The sequence below is a fragment of the Bicyclus anynana genome, chromosome 19 (genome assembly GCF_947172395.1).
Source record: "Bicyclus anynana chromosome 19, ilBicAnyn1.1, whole genome shotgun sequence".
NCBI classification, from domain to species: Eukaryota; Metazoa; Arthropoda; class Insecta; order Lepidoptera; family Nymphalidae; genus Bicyclus; species Bicyclus anynana.
The window spans coordinates 7,865,616-7,884,525 of NC_069101.1; the positions used below are offsets into that span (position 1 = coordinate 7,865,616).

Genomic DNA, 18,910 nt, shown 5'->3' on the forward strand with positions numbered 1-18,910 from the left:
CCGGCCTACTACTCTATGTGATCTGTGCTGCTGCCTGTGCCGGCTGGCCGCTTGTTTGTTATTCGAATCAATTTTAAAGTAAATCATTTCGTCGTAGATTTTGTATGTTTACATTTTTGTGCTCACGATGAAATATATTGCAGCATTATTTCAAATTTTAATAATATCGAACGTTTGTCTCGCTACATTGTCGCCACCGTCTGATAAAAAGTCTCAAAAAGGTGTAAAACCTCAAGAGGGTTCTCGGAAGAACAATGTTTTGGATCGGAAGCTGGTCGTAGAGACCCCATATGTTAAGGATATTCTTAAATATCATGCCACCTACCATCAGGAGACGTCGCTTCGTAACTTCAAAAATACTATTCTTGGTTATGTTACACCGGTAATTTATATTTATTACTCATATTTTATTACTAATAGCGTTTTTAGATTTTACAATTTATTATTTAAGTAATATCAGCGTTTATTTAACTTGATCTGAATAGTGTATGTTTCAATTCCTGGTAGGAAAATTCGAACCACTTCCTAATGTTTCATTAGACTCTAATTTGGTATACTCGCATAATTCAGTGGCAGTGATAAGTGAATAAGTATTATGACAAATGAACTAATTTGAAGGGAAAAACAAAGAAAGAATGAACAGTGAAGGAAGTGGTAACATGTTATGAAGGATCCCCTTAATATTACAACTCCCACTAGGTTCTGCCACACAATGGACCTGCACTGTGTATCTATGGAAATCTAAGACATTCGTCTTGTCTTACTACTACTGGTGATGTAGCCCATGATGAATTTGTAAAGTAAAAAAATTAATGCACTTCTAAAACCCTATTTTTTATCCAAAATCACTTTATCATTAAACATCCTTAACAATGAAGGTAGGAATAGACAATGCATGCCCTTTCATAACCTAATTTATTTAAAACTAGCGGACGCCCACATCTTCGTCTGTGTGAAATTCAGTTTTTCACAAATTCTGTGGGAACGTGGGATTTTTCCACGATGAAAAGTAGCCTATGTGTTACTTCAGAGTAAAATCTATTTACATTCCAAATTTTAGCCAAATTGCTTTAATAGCTGCAGCGTAAAAAAGGAACAAACATACTTACACACAAACTTTCACCTTTATAGTATTGGTGTGATTATGTATTGTTTTCCATAAAATGTTTTCCAAAATATATTAACTATATCTAATTGTTCTAAGCTTATTAATGAAATTTATTGTCATTAAGTAATTTAATAAAATTTTAATTAAAATTATTATGTGTAAAATAATAATAATTATACACTCTCATTTTTAATTTGTTTGTTGATAAACATTCCACATTGCCTATTTATTAGCCTTTAAAAACACTCCGGTCACACATGTTCACAGATTTATGTAAAATCTTTTTCAAGATGTATTTAAAAAATTATATTTTTTTATTTCCTTTCTAGTGGAACAACAAAGGTTACGATGTAGCAAAAATATGGGCGCCCAAGTTTAACTACATCTCGCCAGTGTGGTTGCAGATCAAGAGGCAGAGTCCACATGTGTATATTATATCTGGCTTACACGACGTTGACCATGCATGGATGAAAACTGTAAAACAGAAAGGCTCAGTTAGTGATTTAAAAAGTTTGTAATACATTTTTAGAAAATATTATAAGATATTTATTCGGTAGAAAGATACAAGCAAGCTGCAAAACTCCATTTGCTCTAATATTTATTTTATATTATACAATTATTGCTAAATAATTTGCACAGATACTTTGCTAAAATATATCACTTCTCCTTATATGAACAGTAATTTGGTGTAAATGACAGTGCAGTCAACAGTTTGTGGTATTCAAAATGCATGCCTATTTCAGAGCAATGCAACTACAACAAAACCTGGATATAATTATTTCTATCATCTATTGTCAATTGTAATTAAATCTAAATTATCAAGTACTTATGTGTCTTATCTTACAAGAAATTATTGTGATCACTGAAGCACATGGCTGTAACACTTCTATACTCTTACTAAAATATCTTAGAAAAATAAAAACTCAGTATTATTTTGCCCTCCCCATGACCCTAACCCTGGTGCTAAAGATCTGTAATTGCATAGTCCAATCATAATTTAGATTATAATATATATTAATTCCTAACTGAAACTGAGACCTAATTATAACAAGCACAAAGCTCTAAACAACTTAAGATCCTCTTTTTTCTGTTGCAGTTGTGCCAAGACTGCTTTTTGAAAATTGGGAACCTGCTGACCTGAAGGCATTTTTCATGGAACCCACATCAATTACAGAGCAAAAGGCTCTCATAGCTGAAGTAAAGAAAACATGCAAACAGTGGAATTTTAATGGAATTGTTTTAGAAATATTATCACAGATTGGAAAGTATATTGATAAGTCTGTGAAATTTATACAACAGTTTGGTATGTAGCAATGATTTTTATTAACTTGATTTTTAGGTAAAATATTATTTCAATACATTTTAATACCTCCCAAATTGGTAGTTGGCAGGTTATAGTATCTCACTTTGTGAATGGGATTTTGAGCTGGAAGGAAAACAAAATGGGTGTGCACAAAATATCCAAAATATATGATTGTAGTAGACCTCATTATAATAAGAACCTGACTTGGAATTCAAAACTGTCTGTCATCATGATGCCATCATCATCATTATCAACCCAAATTCGCTCACTGCTGAGCACGAGTCTCCTCTCAGAATGAGAGGGGTTAGGTCAACAGTCCACCAAGCTGGCCCAATGGGGATTGGCAGACTTCACAGACGCAAATGATTAAGAAAATTCTCTGGTATGCAGGTTTCCTCATGATATTTTTTTCTTCACCGTTTAAGTTACATGAGATTTAATTTCTTAAAATGCACATAACTGATAAGTTGGAGGTGCATGCCCCGGAGCGGATTTGAACCTACGCCCTCTGGAATTGGAGGCAGAGGTCATATCCACTGGGCTATCACCACTGCCACTTCGCGACTCGTTGAGCTATGTCAGTGACTTTGGTTTGTCTGCGAATCTCCTCATTGATGATTCAATCACGCAGAAAAAATTCCAAGCATAGCTCGCTCCATTGCCCGCTGAGTGACTTTGAGCCTTCTTATGGAACCTATAGTTAGCCTGATAAGCTGTTCTAGTAATACTAATTTATTAACGCCTTCTACAGGTCTGGAGATGACAGAAGATAACTTAAGTCTCATAATAGTGTATCCACCCTTCCGAGGGTATCCCAGTGATGAGTTCTTCATACAGGCCTTTAATGAAATATATCCATATGTGAATGCGGTGTCTGTCATGACTTATGACTTTTCTAATCCACAAAAGCCTGGTAAGATTTATTTGCAGTATTCTGAAATAGCTTTGAGTTCATAGTTCATTAGAGCCGACAGACTATTGACTTGCAACCATTTCCTTTAAGCCACTTGATAGCCATGCAGTTTATGAAAATAATGATACTTCTCCTGACAAGGTCTACCTCAACCTCTACTAAAAAAAACAATTTTTTCTATTCCCATTTCCTAATGTACTCATATAAAACCTCAAACCATATAACAAAGCTATTCATTGCTACAGTTAGTTTGGTAACATTCATTACCACACAGGTAAACAATGCTACAACAATTTTTTTTTTTAATTTTTAAACAGTTTTATGGCATTGGCTTCAAAAATTCAGGCCTCCTTATAAGGAGACAAAATCTAGAACGCCACACTGTTACAAAATCGAGGAGGCCATTCCCATCACCAATTGTATTGTTTACCAAGTTTTGTTAATTCTTCATGGTTGTCGAAAAAATATTGTATGCCACAGCATGTAGTTAGCCATTGCAGCACTCATGCTGTCTATTGTGCAACATCCCTAATTACATGAGAGTGACATAAATAACTTTATCGCATTTTTTTTACAGGTCCTAATGCACCATTGTATTGGATGAAATTGTGTCTTGAGAAACTTATAGGCAATGAAGAGAACCCATCAAAGAGATCGAAAATATTACTGGGTCTCAATTTCTATGGGAACTCGTACACGGCAAACGGCGGTGGTCCTATAGTTGGTACAGAGTACATCGAGCTGTTGAAGAATGCCAAAGCAAATCAAGTTATATCCTACAATAACAATACTGCTGAAAACTATATTGAAATTAAGTAAGTTTTTTCCATTATAAAAGGCTTTTTACGAGAGTAACTAACTTTGCTCCTGCAACTTCAAACTTTTTTTGACGGCCTCCGTTGCGCAGTGGTATGTGCGGTGGATTTACAAGACGGATGTCCTGGGTTCGATCCCCGGCTGGGCCGATTAAGGTTTTCTTAATTGGTTCAGGTCTGGCTGGTGGGAGTCTTCGGTCGTGGCTTGTTATACACCCTAACGGCAAAGGCGTACCGCCAAGCGATTTAGCGTTCCGGTACTTTGTGGTGTAGAAACCGAAAGGGGTGTGGATTTTTCATCCTCCTAACTAATTAGCTCGCTCCCATCTTAGATTGCATCATCACTTACCATTAGGTGAAATAGTCAAGGGCTAACTTATAAAATAAAAAACAAATAGAAAAACATTGTTGTCGGTTTAAAGTTAAGTCTCTACGGGGGTCATACGGGCCCCTTAGTCATGAGCTGGTTCTTGCAACGCGGCACGAACCAAACTGTTGTATCACGTGAGTTTTAGGCGTGTTTCATAATCAATTAATATAAATCTGAAGAACAATAACTATGTTTATTATTTGTTATAGAACATCCCAAGGAGCAAAGAAGATATTCTTCCCAACTCTGTTCTCCATACAGAAGAGGCTAGAACTAGCAGACGAGTTTGGTACGGGCGTTGCAATATGGGAGCTGGGACAAGGTTTGCCATACTTTTACGACTTACTTTAATGTGATATTAATAAATAATAATTTATTGTAATCAATGCCTTATTTCTTTTATCCCTTTTTTTAGTTTCTCATTATTCCTACAATCTAAGGCGTTAAGTGCAGGCGTTAGTGTAGTTTCGGAAATAGTAGTCTGAGACGGATATGACGTCGCTCGATCTCGTGTTGGCTCGTGCCGACGCTAGGTGGCGTGACTTGTTTCCGTAAATAGTAGGGAGCTAGAGACGGGTAGCGAACGGTTGACGGAAACGACTCGCGATATGAGGCTTCAGTATGCTCGTGACGTTCGAGCCGTCCACATTTCTTGTTGTGTAATTCTTTATGGGCTACTGGGCGGTGAGAGTGACTTGAGTGGAAAAGGGGATTGTTTAGTTAACTGTCAAGGACGTCCTTAACCCTACATACAACGGTCAAAAGTCTGCGACTCCACTCAAGGTCATTCTCTTTCATTCTAGGGTTTGTTTTGGTTACGGTTTGATTTGTTAATTAAGTTGTCCTGACATATATTGTGAATTAACCTTTGTTCGACGTTGGTTTTTTTATTTTTTGTTATCCGCTTCTGAATCTGCTAAAAGTAGTGTCTTCTGTAGATTGTACCAGGTTTCTTCATCATGTTGCGATGTTCCCGAATACGCTTTTAGTATGTTCTCATTGAGTGTGCAACTTGTCTTTATAGTTTTTCTTTTTTAGTAGGAGTAGGTATTAGTTGCACTGTACTATATTATACGAGTACCTACACTGTAAGTACCGAGTTAGCTTCAATGTTAGGTTGCTTTCTAAAGAAATATAAAAAACAAGTTAATAAATTAAATACATAATGTTATTAAGTACATGAGAAATGAAAATTAGGTAGGTACTTATGTAAGAAAAAAAAGCAATTCTTTTTAAAATTGGTTTATTTGTTAAAAAACATAATATCTACATAGATATAGTCTTCAGTCTTCTAGATAGCTGCTATTTACATAATAAGAAGGTACTTTTAAAAATAATGTGTTTTTTTTTAAAGATGGTTGATAAAAGTCTAATTGGTTTACCAAATTATTTTTGGCGTTCGATTTGGTGGTAGTCTACGCCTCAAAATTATTTACTAATTTTTACTCTTGCACTCCTTCGTAAAATAATCTCATACTCCAGTGTGCCTTGAGAAAGTTCTCAAGGTTTCTCTTCTTGATGTAAGCACTGTTTTATTGATATTTATGTAGCTATACTCAGAGGCACAATTATCCGCCCACTTTAATATGACACGAGTATATTAAAGGACAATTGTGCCTCTGAGTATATATTTCTAACTTGGAGAAATAAATCTGACCACGGCACCGTACCAGTAATAGTAATGATCGATAATTTCAATCAAAAGTATCTTTTAATCAGTAAAAGTTAAAGTAAAAATAAATTAAAGTCTCTTGTTTTGAAATTCAAATTCTAAAATCCCTACATTATAAATAATAAAACACTTACTTTTTAGTATAGTTTTATAAGTGATCAATGTTACTGACAATATTGTAAAAAAATAATTTAGTCTGTACCAATGTTCCAACATACAAAAATGTTAATAGGTACTTAGATATAAGTAAATATTTTATGGTATGCTACCAACGTGAAATATTTTTCACACTACGGCGGGTTTCTTTTTGAGCTCCATCATTGACTGCGGCCCTTTCATCACCCTGTGCATTAGGTCCCAGCACATTTTTGCTGGGAGTAAACTGAAACAAGATGAAGAAGATAATTTTACACTAGCACGAGTAGGTATAGCTCCCGGCAAATAACTTGAAACGAAGTTATTTCATAAATACAGTAATTGTTGCAAATGCATGTTCCGTGATTGCGAGATAGTAGGTAAATAAAATCTTATAATAATTTTTCGAACAAGGAAGAAATCCTGAAAAACGCCCCATACAAAATGGCGCAAATTAATGACGTCGTTGATTCGCTAATCGTTAGATTTGTATGGCCGTTTAAACAAAATTACAAATATCTTTGTTATTTGTGCGTCTATGCTTATAGTTAATTTATTGAAAAATGTCACGTTTACTGTAAGAAGCAAAAATTGTATGAATTTTCATCTAAATACGATAAAAGAATTTTAGTAGCTTTTGAAATTTTTTAAACTTATTTATTTTGCAAACATCCAGTCAGTTTTTGGTTTTTACTTTTTACACATTAGATATTAATTAGTATTTACCCGAATGTCTCATTCTATTGGATAAAGAATCACGTGGTTTTCTATTGGATAACGAATTTTCAAAATCGGTTCTGAGATTGCCCCTTAAAATACCACAAGCAAGCAACGTGAACGCGTCCTACGGAACCAAATCCCCTATCCAGTTCCGTCCAAATAAGGCAATAATTCCTGTGGAGTATTCAACAAACGTATCTCACCACTTAAGAGGCAGCAAGTATCTAACGGAGCCGGGCATGATGCAGTTGACCTCGTTCTTGCGGATCGAGTCTATCATGGTCTCGGCCACGTAGTCGGGCTCCAACATCGGCATGAGGCGCGGCGTCACCCCGTCGAACATGCCCGTGTTGATGTAGTACGGGCAAACCAGGGTCGCGTGGATTGTATTGTGACCATGAGCCTGCAAGCATCAAGAAGATTATTTTTACACGCTTTATATTAGAAAATCTTGGAATCTTAATTTGGCCCGCTTACCGTCCGTCTTCGATAAGGATGAAATTTTGCATACGCTCTGAGTTCTGATGACAATGAATGACTAGCTAAGAAACGTCATTACAAATCCAATATAGCGGCCTCCTCAAGATGGTGGACTGGCTGTTTGAAATCCATCAAGTTACTTTAATCCGGCACTGCTGCTTTGGATTTGATGGCTACACGGTCGTTGGTTCAGTGGTCAGCCTATATGGTTTCGGATGACGAGATACCGGGTTGAATCTTGGGTGGAGTTATAAAAGATACTGAGTTTTTCTTTCTTCTAAGAAATTTTTGCCTCTCAGACCTTGTAATGGGCGGTTGAAATATGCTAATATTTTTTTCTGAATCTCTACGCAGCCATCCCTGCCCTCCCTTTGCAATGCCCTTAGTTAACTTAAGAAACCACGATACCACGATAACACAAACAGACTCATTATCTCGGGGGCGCTCGGACTGATACACTCAAGCTAAAATACCCTTCCGGAACGGCCCTCTAAGTCTAGGTCCGAGTCTCTGAGGAGACGCCCACATCTTCTGCTTTTGCCTATCAGGAACTATCAGGCGATGCTTTTGCGCTTGACCAAAACCGCCAGTAACGCCGAGTATCCAGCGGCTCCCTGTAACCAGCTTGATGTCCTCAGTCTACCTAGTGGGAGGTCGACTAACACTGCGCTTTTCGGTGCGGGGACGCCATTCCAGCACCTTGAGGCCCCAACGTCCATCGGCTCTTCGAACTATTGCCCTGCTATTGCCTGCCCATTGCCACTAGAGCTTCTTTGCCTGCCTGCCTTGAACTATATCAGTGATTTTGGTTCTTCTGCGGATCTCCTCATTTCTGATTCGATCACGCAGAGAAACCCCAAGGATAGCCTGCTCCATCGCCCACTGAGTGACTTTGAGCCTTTTTATGAGGGCCACAGTTAGCGACCAGGTCTCGGGTAACTGGCAACACGCACTGTTCGAAGATTTTCGTCTTCAGGCACTGAAAAAACAAACAGACATTGTGAGACTTACCCGTAGCTCCGTAAACAGGCTCTCGTGGAAGCCAACGGTGGCGAACTTGGTGGCGCTGTAGTCTGTACAGCGATAGGTGCCGAGAAGACCGGCGACAGAACCCACTGTCACTATGTGACCTTTGCCGGAGCTTATCATGTCGGGGAGAAAGGCTTTCACTGTCTGTAAAACAGGAAACTTGCTTTAGAACCTACCTACCTATGTAGGTACCTACTTCGTCATATCAACCCATATTCGGCTCACTGCTGAACTCGAGTCTCCTCTTAGAATGCGACGGGTTAGGCTAATAGTCCACCACGCTGGCCCAATGAGGATTGGCAGACTTCACACCTCGGGTATGCAGCTTTCCTCACGATGTTTCTCTTTCACCGTTTGAGACAGGTGATATTTAGTTTCTTTAAAATGCACACAACTCAGCAGGCAGAGGTCATATCCACTGTGCTATCTCGGATTTCAGAAGGTACTTAGGATACCATATCTGTTAGATCTACATAGTCAAAATTAATTTATTTCAATTGGACTTAGTTTACAAGCACTTTTGAAACGACAGGTAATTAGATAATGAGTCGAAAACTTAAAATTAAAGTTACGAGGGTTCTAAACGCGCCTTAGTCCGGGGAAAACTCACAAAAAAGACTCAGCCAGGGTTTTTGTTGTGTATATTTAACAATACTCATATTTAAGTAGTCAGTCATATAATGCATTTAATTTCCAAACTTTAATACGACTTTTCTACAAGCTTGATTTTAATTGGCGTCGTAGGTACCTACATGGCGTCACTCTTTTAATCTAAACACAGGAGTTAGATATAGGTGATAAAGACCTTTTTATCTAAAATAGTAGGGGTACATTTTTACAGACTTCTAAATATTCATGTTTAACTTTTTACCTACTTACCCAATAATGAGATATTATGTTAACTTTGTATGTAGTTTCAATGGCCGCATCATTTAGATCCAGGAAGGTTTCACCAAAGACAATTCCAGCGTTGTTTATGAGGATGTCCACTTTTCCCACCTGAAAAAATAACATTAAAGAAAATCATATAAGTACTTGTATCGCTTATAGGCGGCTTGAGAGGGTGGCGTTTGAAGTTCATACAAGGCTTATGTCCAGCTATGGACATTCAAGGGCTAATTATGTGCATAGGAAAACCAACTGTGGTTTATGTTGCATTATGGTTAAGAAGTTAAGTTGAGAGCCGTGATAGCCTAGTGGATTATGGCCTCTGCCTCCGATTCCGGAGGGTTCGAATCCGGTCCGGGGCATGCATCTCCAACTTTTCACTTGTGTAATGCCCTGGTTGTCGCGGTATGATGCCGTGTAATCATTAGAGTCAGGGGTAAAATGGTAAAGAAACCATAATATTTCCTTCCAAGTTACCAGGAATACCTATCATCAGATTATATCGGCATTGACATCAGACGAGATCGCCGTCTAGCTTTAATCTATCATAATTACTGCAGTAAAAAAAAATGGCTTTATTTAGATTTTTATTGATTAACTTACCTCTATTTTGACTTTCTGCGCAGTGCTGTACACAGCAGTTCTATCGGCCAAGTCTACGACATAGCTGTACACCTCGTAACCTTCATCTCTGAGAGCAGAGCATGTCTTTTTTAGTGCTGAAAATAACAATTTGGACCTCTAAGTATATAACACACTAATATTCTAAACGCGAAAGGATGAAAGTGTTATGTGTGAATGTTTCTAATTTCTTTACGCTGCAACTACTGAACCGTTTTGACTGACATTTCGAATAGGCATAGAGTATACTCTGAAATAAAACATAGGTTTCTTTCCCCGGGAAACACAATAATTCCCATGGGATTAAAAAAAACAGAATATCACGCGGTAAAGTCGCGGGCGTAAGTATTGAAACAATGTATAATGATAAGATTAGTATTTATAAAAAAAACACAATTTAACGTATTTTTAAGAAAGTAAAACCACGGAATACATAATAATACCTACAGTAATGAAATAAAACCGAATCCTACGCGAATAGTCACATCTCACAGGTGTAAAAAATACAAAGTTAGCTTTAATTGCGTACCTAGATAGCATAACAAAATGTACGTATGTAGCAATTTGTACGTTCTCCGATTTAGTTAAGCTCTAATTGCAGTCTGAGATTGAGATATAATATGTGGTATAGTTTGCGGTTTGTCGCAAACTATAATATTATATCTCAATCTCAGACTCGGATCAGGCGCATGGAAAATTTATGATTAGCTTTAGCTAGGCTATTTGTCTGTTGCACGTCTTGCGTAAACTATCATTATGTAGATACCAGCGGCGAAGAGTTCATACAAGCTGCCGCCGGGTTACCTTTAAAAATCATGCTTACTCATTGTTGTACTCTATCTATATGAGAAACCGGAGTTAGTATCACGCTGTATGAATATCCTTTTCTTTGGGACGGCTTAGCTTCATCTAAATTCCATCCTTCGCCACTGGTAGGAACCTACCTACCTGTTGTGACATGTATGCAACTCATAATTGGAGTCCATACCCATATCATTTACCATTGACTAAACGGAACGTTTTTTTACACAACAAAGCCCCCGGACCTGGTCTTTATCATTCATTATTAACAACACATAATCGGCTCAGTGTTTCACGAGTCTTTTCTCAGAATGAGAGGCTAATAGTTCACCACGCTGGCCCAATGTGAATTAGCAGGCTTCACACACGCAGAGAATTAAGAAAATTCTCAGGTATGTAGGTTTCCTTACGATGTTATTCGTCACCGTTTGAAATACGTGATATTTAATTTTCATGCATGCCCCGGACCGTATTCGAACCTACGTTCTACGAATCGAGGGCAGAGGTCATATCCACTGCGCTATCACGTCCCTTATAATTAACAATTTTATTACTTATATGGTAGATTATTATATGGTTCAAGTTCCATTATTATCCCTTCTTCCTATACCTAAGGCAGCGCTGATAATTATGATCAATGAAGTGACTACCTACAGACTACTAACTCGTATTAAAAAGAAAATATTACCTATACCAATATATTCTATTAGTAGGCTATAGATTTTCCTCACAGTGTTTACCAATTTATAAATTGTGGGCTATTTAGTTTCTAGTGAGTCCAATTTTTCTTTGATAAAATTATAAACGATGTGTCGAATCAAAGCTGTTTTCATTGACCTGCCGATCTTAAAGGAGTAAGGACAAAAAAGGAAATAGTCGTAACTTTTAAAAGTCAAGCTGATGGATGTGTTTATTACGGATTATGTAATAAAGGTATGATGAATTGATAAACATTATGTCTTAAGATCACTGTGTCAGGAATTCAGGACCGCAGATGGCCTTATGTTTTAAAAAAAAATTTAAAAGTTAAAAAGAAATTTTGAGGTTCCTCCCGTACATATAAAATGAAACTATTTCTCTTAACAAATTAATAGGTGCTGCAATATTCATTATGTAGGTCGGTATTCGATACGAGTGATTGATCTACAATGAAGCGTATTAATCGTCGTATCTATCTCAAATCACCTTGCTAAGTGAAATCGTATAAACGGCAACTTTAACCTTTTTGTAGGAAAATTATTTTAATGTGCGTAAATTCACGCACATATTATAACTACACAAAGTAAGTCTGTCTGTCTGTTACCTTTTCATAGCTATGAGTAAACGGATAAACCGATCAAGTGTATTTTGGTATTATGATAAATGGAACCTTGGGGCAGAACATAGACTACTTTTATCCCTAAAATAAAAAGAAAAGGGGGTGGAATAGGGGTTGAAAGTTTGTATGGAAAGTCGAATAGAATAGGATGGAATGGAATGGAATACAATAGAAAACACAAACCCCATTTTGAGGTTTAAAATTTCTTAAATTACATTATATTTCGTAATATTTTTTATGATTTAGGTATGCACAATTTTTAATTTAAAATTAACACAATAAGGTCATTGATAACAAAACTGAAATTCAGCAGTGAGGTAGTTTATAGTTAGTAGATATCCACTAAGAACGGATTTTGCGATAGGGCCGGATTAAAGAGGTCTAAGGACGAAGTCGCTGGCATCCGCTAGTTACCTATATGTAGATATTTATTCACGATTTTGTACAACGCTATTTATAGTGACAATCTGTATTTTTACTTATTTTGAAAGAAAAAAAAATAATAAGTAGGTTCTTACCTTCTTTATTTATGTCCCACAAAACCACCTTGGCACCAAGTCTTGCCAACTTGATGGCCAACTGCCTGCCAACTCCTCCGCCGCCTCCAGTGATTAGAATTATATCTCCATTCAGACTTTTCATTGGCCTCAGTACGTTCGGTACTAGTGTCCAGAACAGTGACTCCAGTATGTAGTAACATGATAACACGAGAAATAGAACTGTGTCTTTGGCAATGTCAAATATGCTTGATACTTGTGATGGCGTGTTTATCTTCGTGCCTTCCAACATTGTTGTCGCTAAAATATAGTAAAATAGTAAGTAGTTAGTAAACCATAAAAAAAGTTTAACAATGTTGTGAAAAAACGACAAGGTCACATTAAAGCTGAAGGATTTATTTGCCATTATGAGAGAAAATATCTTAGCATTCCATGGATTCACCGTGCGGGTGCCGGGTCCATCGCGTGGTAGAGCAGCAGACTCCGAGCAGAGTCCTGAACTTGTGACTACTGGATGTAGGGTTAAGGAATTCCTTGACGATCGATCAACACTCCCCTTCTCTGCTCGTGTTGTTCTCCCTACCTATCCAAATTTGGTAAGATCCTATTAGAGCAGCTTTGGATACTCGTTCTAATATAGAACTAGCTGCACTTCTAGAGAGGCCAAGGTATATAAGCAAGTTATAGAGAGATTTTGCTGGTAATCCTCTCGCACCTACTTCTTCGGCGTACAGACTAACTACATAGCCATTTTTAGTTAGTTCATTTGTTAGGTCATAATATTTATTCACTTTTAAACTGTGGTCCTTCGGAATGTTAGTCTCCCACGGCACAGTAAGCTCTACAAGTACTATTCGCCTAGTTTGTTTGGACAAATAATGGCAAATAATAATCATGTAAAAACATTTGACTTTGCTGCCTTCTTCAATAAGACGGATAGACATCCTCATTATCAGGGCCTGTAGCCATGTGGCACGTCGATTCTCTCTCTACAAACGCTAACACTTTGAAAAGTAAAAAAATGTATGAGAATGACAGATCCGATCGATAACTTGATCGCCTGTCGATAATAAATATCATTCCCATACATTTTTTAATTTGCGAGCGTTTGCGATTGTAGAAAGAGAATCAAAGTGCAACATGGCTACAGTCACAGTTTATTTGAATGACCTAATACAATGGCCCAGGTTTTAGAAGAAGCAAATTGATCTTTAGACCCACCACGCTGCTCCAGTGCAGGTTGACGGGCTTAGCGTGATAAATTACTCCGTAATTAATTATCACCCAGCTTTTCGGCGAGGTACGGGAGTGTACACCACACCAACTTTCCAACTTGGCGCTGACTCTAAGAATTTCTTGGAAGAAAGAGGAGCTCAATATTATATAGCCAGACCTCGAACCCTGGCCCTCTCGAAAGTCTCTAAGACCAACAAGACATTGAAGATGAACAATGCGATTGACCTATAATAATTTTGTCTATTGATAGTAAAAATTATTAGATTCACGGCAAACATGGCATACGGCAAAAGTTTTCTTTACTAACAATAGAAAATGCGCTTTTATAGCTATAGTTTGCTATTTGAATTTGAACAAGGTTAGGCTCCTTCACTCTCTGGTACGTTGACCCGATAGATTGTTGCCCATAGTAGATTGTAAGGACAATAATTAACAGGGGTAATTAGGTTAAAAATACTGTTTTTGTGAGAATTTTGCCGTTAGTCTATAGTTATAGAATAGAAAAAATAGAAAATAATAAGCAGCAGCTTAAGTAGACTATAGCTTAGACCGGCGGATTTTAGGGGAGGAAAATTTTGCCCAAAAATATTTCTCTTACAGAAATAAAAATTAGTCTTGAAAATTTAACGAAAACTCATTTTTTTAGTTATTAACTTTACAAGAACAAGACATGTATTATACTTATAATAATAATCTTATGTTCCTACTTTTGATGTTTCGATGTTGATTGTATAAATAGAAAGTTGTGTCTAGGAAAGTTTTCCATGTTTACAAATTGATGTCAGTTTTATTTTAAGGCCGGTCTAATATGTTTTATTTATTTAAATAGGCAAATGAAGTAAATATTTTAACAGTTAGCGCATTTTAATACGGGCTTTAATATCTCAAAAAAAAAAAATAGAATACGTAGGTTGGTACCTATACTATGTACATACGTAGCTATTTTTCTTTACAAGGGTTGATTAATTGAATTCAAATAATATACTAACACCCTATCTTTAGATTGGTAATGTAATTAATCTACCTAGATCTAATTTTATTTCGTTTACCGTGTAATTTAAGTAAAATAATTAATCTGTAGAGGTCAATTCTGTACATGAAATATATTTCCAAAATAACTATGAGGGGGTGACTAGTGATCGATACTGATGCCAAAAATGCAATTAGTAAAATTTTCGTCTGTCTGTATGTTCGTTATAGAAACCAAAACTACCAGAAACTACTACCAGTAGATGTATTTCGTAAAAACAATACTTTTATTATAATATTTTTTATTTTTTTCCAATAGTACGTACCTAGTTGATTACCTACCTCGATGATTTTTTGTGTTAAGATTATACTACATTTTTATAAAAAACATTAATTAATAAATAATACAATGTTACTGACCTTTAATAAATCTCGTAATCCGTAAGAAATATCCAAGTTCACTGCGTATCGCTGCCAGGCGCTGCGTACGCGCCGGTCGACCTACTACTGCCCGCAGTTTACGAGTCGCTGTTTCTCTACGTAGCTTTCTCCAGTAACGGTATTCATCATTATGAAGATTTTTTCTACACTTCCTATGGCTCTAATGGTTTCAAATGCAAACTATTTCATACATTTTTTTATGCAATTTTGTTTAGAGGTATTAAGTGCTCCATTTTTTATCGTTTACATTTTAAATATGAAATTAGACATGCCTATTGTTTGTAGGTAGTTACGATTTTCTCTTATTCAAGGTTGTTTATTTTTTTGGTAAATAGAATAGGTAGGTAAACATTACCAATACAATAATCCCTTATTCTTCTAATTGTCCAAAAATCCTGTGCTGGGAGGGTTTTAGACAATAGTTCAGCTAACGGGAATCATACCCAATATCGATGTGCTACCAGTGACGTGCATAGGGTTGTTAACTAGGGTATGCACAATGAACAAAATGTACTTACAAAATAGGCGATTATTTGCCAAATGCAGGGTTCATAATGAGTCTTAAGGGTAGGCAGGGCATTCTTGCATCTATGGTGTACACGCAATATTTGAACCTCAATAACTCCTTATGGTATTATTGCATATGGCTAATGGCACCTAAGTCAACGATAATAATACAAAAAACGCTATAATATAATATTTTTCTAGAACTATAAATAAATAATAGTGTACAGAAATTACAATGAGTGATTGTAATAAACAAATAAGACAAAGTTATATAGATTTGCATTTAAATAACTCTATCTATCCGTATTAGGTAAACGCATTACATAAATTTAAATAAGTAAGTATAATAAATAGATATCTCTTTAATCTTCAATATTAACAAAAGCGCAGATGTCTATATAATTATTGCGGGTAGGTATTCAATGCTAATTAAAATTCTCATTGTCTCTTAAAGAGAATTATAATTCTTGGCTGATTGTTTGTTTACAAAAGAATGAACATGAGCTAGGTACAACTAGATACTTATAGCAGTAGTTACAAGTCTATTGTTACAATATAGTACAGTACAGACAGTGTTGTACACAAAGCCTTTGACTAAGGTAAGCACTATATGTATAAACTGTACAAAATAGAAAAATTGCTTCTCCAATAGAACAGGTTCTAAATGTGTCCGCAGAGTAGGCATGATCATTTTGCATCTGTGAAGTGAGGGCAGTAGGTATATAAGTATTTTTTTTATTCTTTACAAGTTAACCCTTGACTACAATCTCACCTGATGGTAAGTGATGATACAGACTAAGATGCGGGCTAACTTGTTAGGAGGAGGATGAAAATCCACACACCTTTCGGTTTCTACACGACATCGTACAGGAATACTCAATCGCTTGGCGGTACGTCTTTGCTGGTAGGGTGGTAACTAGCCACGGCCGAAGCCAGACCTGGATAATGAATAATATCTCAATCGGTCCAGCCGGGGATCGAACCCAGGACCTCCGTTTTGTAAATCCACCGCGCATACCACTGCGCCACGGAGGCCGTCTGTATAACATTTTAAACAGATTCTGCTAGTATATACATTATACATAGTTGTATAAAAGCGAAAGGTCACACATTACGATATCTTTAAAACGCTTAACGTACAAAGATTAAAGTTGGCAGAGAGGTAGTTTATACTTAATAGACGTCCTCTAAGACCGAGTTTTGCCTTGGATTATAGAGGTCTAACGGCGGACGAAGGCGCAGACGTCCAAGAGTATACTAATATTATAAAGAGGAAAGATTTGATTGTTTGTTTGTTTGCATTGAATAGGCTCTAAAATTACACTTATTCGATTTGAACAATTCTTTCACTATTGGGAAGCTACACTCTCTTAGAGTGCTATAGACTATATTTTATCCCCATATTTCTACGGAAACGGGAACCACGCAGGAGAAACCGCGCGGCGTCTGCTTGGAATTTATGACCATGTTTCTGTTGAGATCTTCTTCTCTTGTTAGGTACAAGAGAAGAAGCTAGGTAGGTAGGTACCTTAGGTACTATTAGTACCGAAACCAAACCATCTTTCGAAAATGTAGGTAGGTAAACATCACATCTAGTATCTATAGATATAAATAATATATTCCAGATGGAAACTAGAATATCTAGGTACCTACAGCGAGGTTGTCGCGAGCCAATAGGAGCATCTGTATTCAGTTCTCGTAGAAAACTCATTAATCGAGGCCGGACGACTTTTCAATGACGCTAAGGCGTTTGGTTTGGTAAGTTCAAGTGATTTAAAGGCAATACTTTTTATATCCTGACGAAATTGAAGACTTGTCTGGGGACGACATGATTATGCCAAAAAAAAAAGTTTTTGTTAGCAATATTTAAAATGGTACCTAGTTGCTAAGTTGAGCCAAAATGTTCAACGCAGATACAATTATACAGTGTGACAGGTGTCCCGTACCCAATTTGTGAATTGTCTGATTGATTGAAAACGCAAGTGGCAGACACAAGACTGATTTGATTTGTTTTGAAAAAAAAATCGTATGACCAAGTTATACTTTTCTTAACAAAAAAATGGATGACTAATTTTTTTTATCCATACTTAGTCTGTTTCGATAATAATAGGCCTAGGTACCTACCTAATCGTAGTCTAAAGGTTTTCTAATGTTTTTTTTTATTTAATCTGCTTTGGTAATAAATGTAGGTAAGTACCAACAAACTTATTAATTGTAATAAGTTTGTTGTAGTTTAATTAACTTTTTATAAACAAAAGCCGTTGTAATACTAAACTGTGCGGATCGAATGAAGTAAGTATTCGCAATATTTCAGGTCTTACATAAACAGAGTCTGAGAATGTAAATTATGCGTTAAACAGCTCACTCGTGAGTTACAAGATCGCTTTTGTTAGATTTTGTAGGGTAGCCTCTAACAAATTGCGTCATTAGAATAACTAAGCGATTAACTGTAAACTAGGAGTGCATTTTAAACCTTAACCTAAAACTCAAATGTCGACAAAGTATTGTCAAGTCAATATCGTCGAGACATAATTTTCTGTAGTTATTCCGAATAAATTATAAAAAAAAATTATCTACTTCACGACTTATATAATTTGCTTCTGTTCTGTTACTGTGTTCTTTTTTTATAATCCCACCTGGTAGTAAGTGATGATACAATCAAAGGTGGAAGCGGGCTAACTTGTTAGGGGTAGGATGAAATCCACATTCCTTTCGATTTCTACACGTCCTCGTACCGGAGCGCTAAATCGTTTGGCGGCACATGTTTTGTCGGTAACTAGCCACGGCAAAAGCCTCCCACCAGCCAGACCTGGACCAATTAAGAAAACCTCAATCGGATCGAATCCAGGACCTCCATCTTGTAAATCCACCGCGCATACCACTGCGCCACGGAGGCCGTCAAACGTCACACTGTCGATACAGTAACAAAAGAGAGCAATAACGATCGTTATGCAATTTTCACAATTACATTTTATTTAGAATTCTAGAGTTCTGTTTGATAAAAACCACATGTATAATAAAAATCTATAAAATAAAATATCTGAAAAACAACAACCGAATTTCACAGAATAATTCGCAAGCAAGCAG

The 18,910-nt window shown here is 36.6% G+C and overlaps 2 protein-coding genes across 2 annotated transcripts; one reads left to right on the top strand and one right to left on the bottom strand.

Annotated features, from left to right (window-relative positions):
* The first annotated feature begins 14 nt into the window (after positions 1 to 14).
* Positions 15 to 4,891, top strand: LOC112045325 (chitinase domain-containing protein 1). The gene is made up of 6 exons (XM_024081463.2): positions 15 to 382; positions 1,438 to 1,618; positions 2,205 to 2,411; positions 3,163 to 3,324; positions 3,902 to 4,139; positions 4,719 to 4,891. Exons 1-6 carry the CDS (start codon positions 128 to 130, stop codon positions 4,858 to 4,860), a joined length of 1,185 nt encoding a protein of 394 aa, XP_023937231.1. The 5' UTR covers positions 15 to 127; the 3' UTR covers positions 4,861 to 4,891.
* An 844-nt stretch (positions 4,892 to 5,735) lies between these two features.
* LOC112045351 (epidermal retinol dehydrogenase 2) lies at positions 5,736 to 15,446 on the bottom strand. Its single transcript, XM_024081499.2, has 7 exons — positions 15,296 to 15,446; positions 12,692 to 12,970; positions 10,037 to 10,152; positions 9,425 to 9,544; positions 8,528 to 8,689; positions 7,240 to 7,439; positions 5,736 to 6,563 (listed from the first exon to the last, which is right to left on the bottom strand). Exons 2-7 carry the CDS (start codon positions 12,960 to 12,962, stop codon positions 6,467 to 6,469), a joined length of 966 nt encoding a protein of 321 aa, XP_023937267.1. The 5' UTR covers positions 12,963 to 12,970; positions 15,296 to 15,446; the 3' UTR covers positions 5,736 to 6,466.
* Positions 15,447 to 18,910: the final 3,464 nt, after the last annotated feature.

What these genes read in the sequence shown, in the direction of transcription:
- LOC112045325 (XM_024081463.2), top strand. Translation starts at nt 128, where the DNA reads ATGAAATATATTGCAGCATTATTTCAAATTTTAATAATATCGAACGTT. An exon ending in GAAATTTATACAACAGTTTG is followed by an intron (nt 2,412 to 3,162) that starts GTATGTAGCAAT and finishes CGCCTTCTACAG; the next exon opens with GTCTGGAGATGACAGAAGAT. An exon ending in TTCTAATCCACAAAAGCCTG is followed by an intron (nt 3,325 to 3,901) that starts GTAAGATTTATT and finishes TTTTTTTTACAG; the next exon opens with GTCCTAATGCACCATTGTAT.
- LOC112045351 (XM_024081499.2), bottom strand. Translation starts at nt 12,962, where the DNA reads ATGTTGGAAGGCACGAAGATAAACACGCCATCACAAGTATCAAGCATA. An exon ending in CGCAGAAAGTCAAAATAGAG is followed by an intron (nt 9,545 to 10,036) that starts GTAAGTTAATCA and finishes TTATTTTTTCAG; the next exon opens with GTGGGAAAAGTGGACATCCT. An exon ending in TACTTGCTGCCTCTTAAGTG is followed by an intron (nt 6,564 to 7,239) that starts GTGAGATACGTT and finishes ATCTTGTTTCAG; the next exon opens with TTTACTCCCAGCAAAAATGT.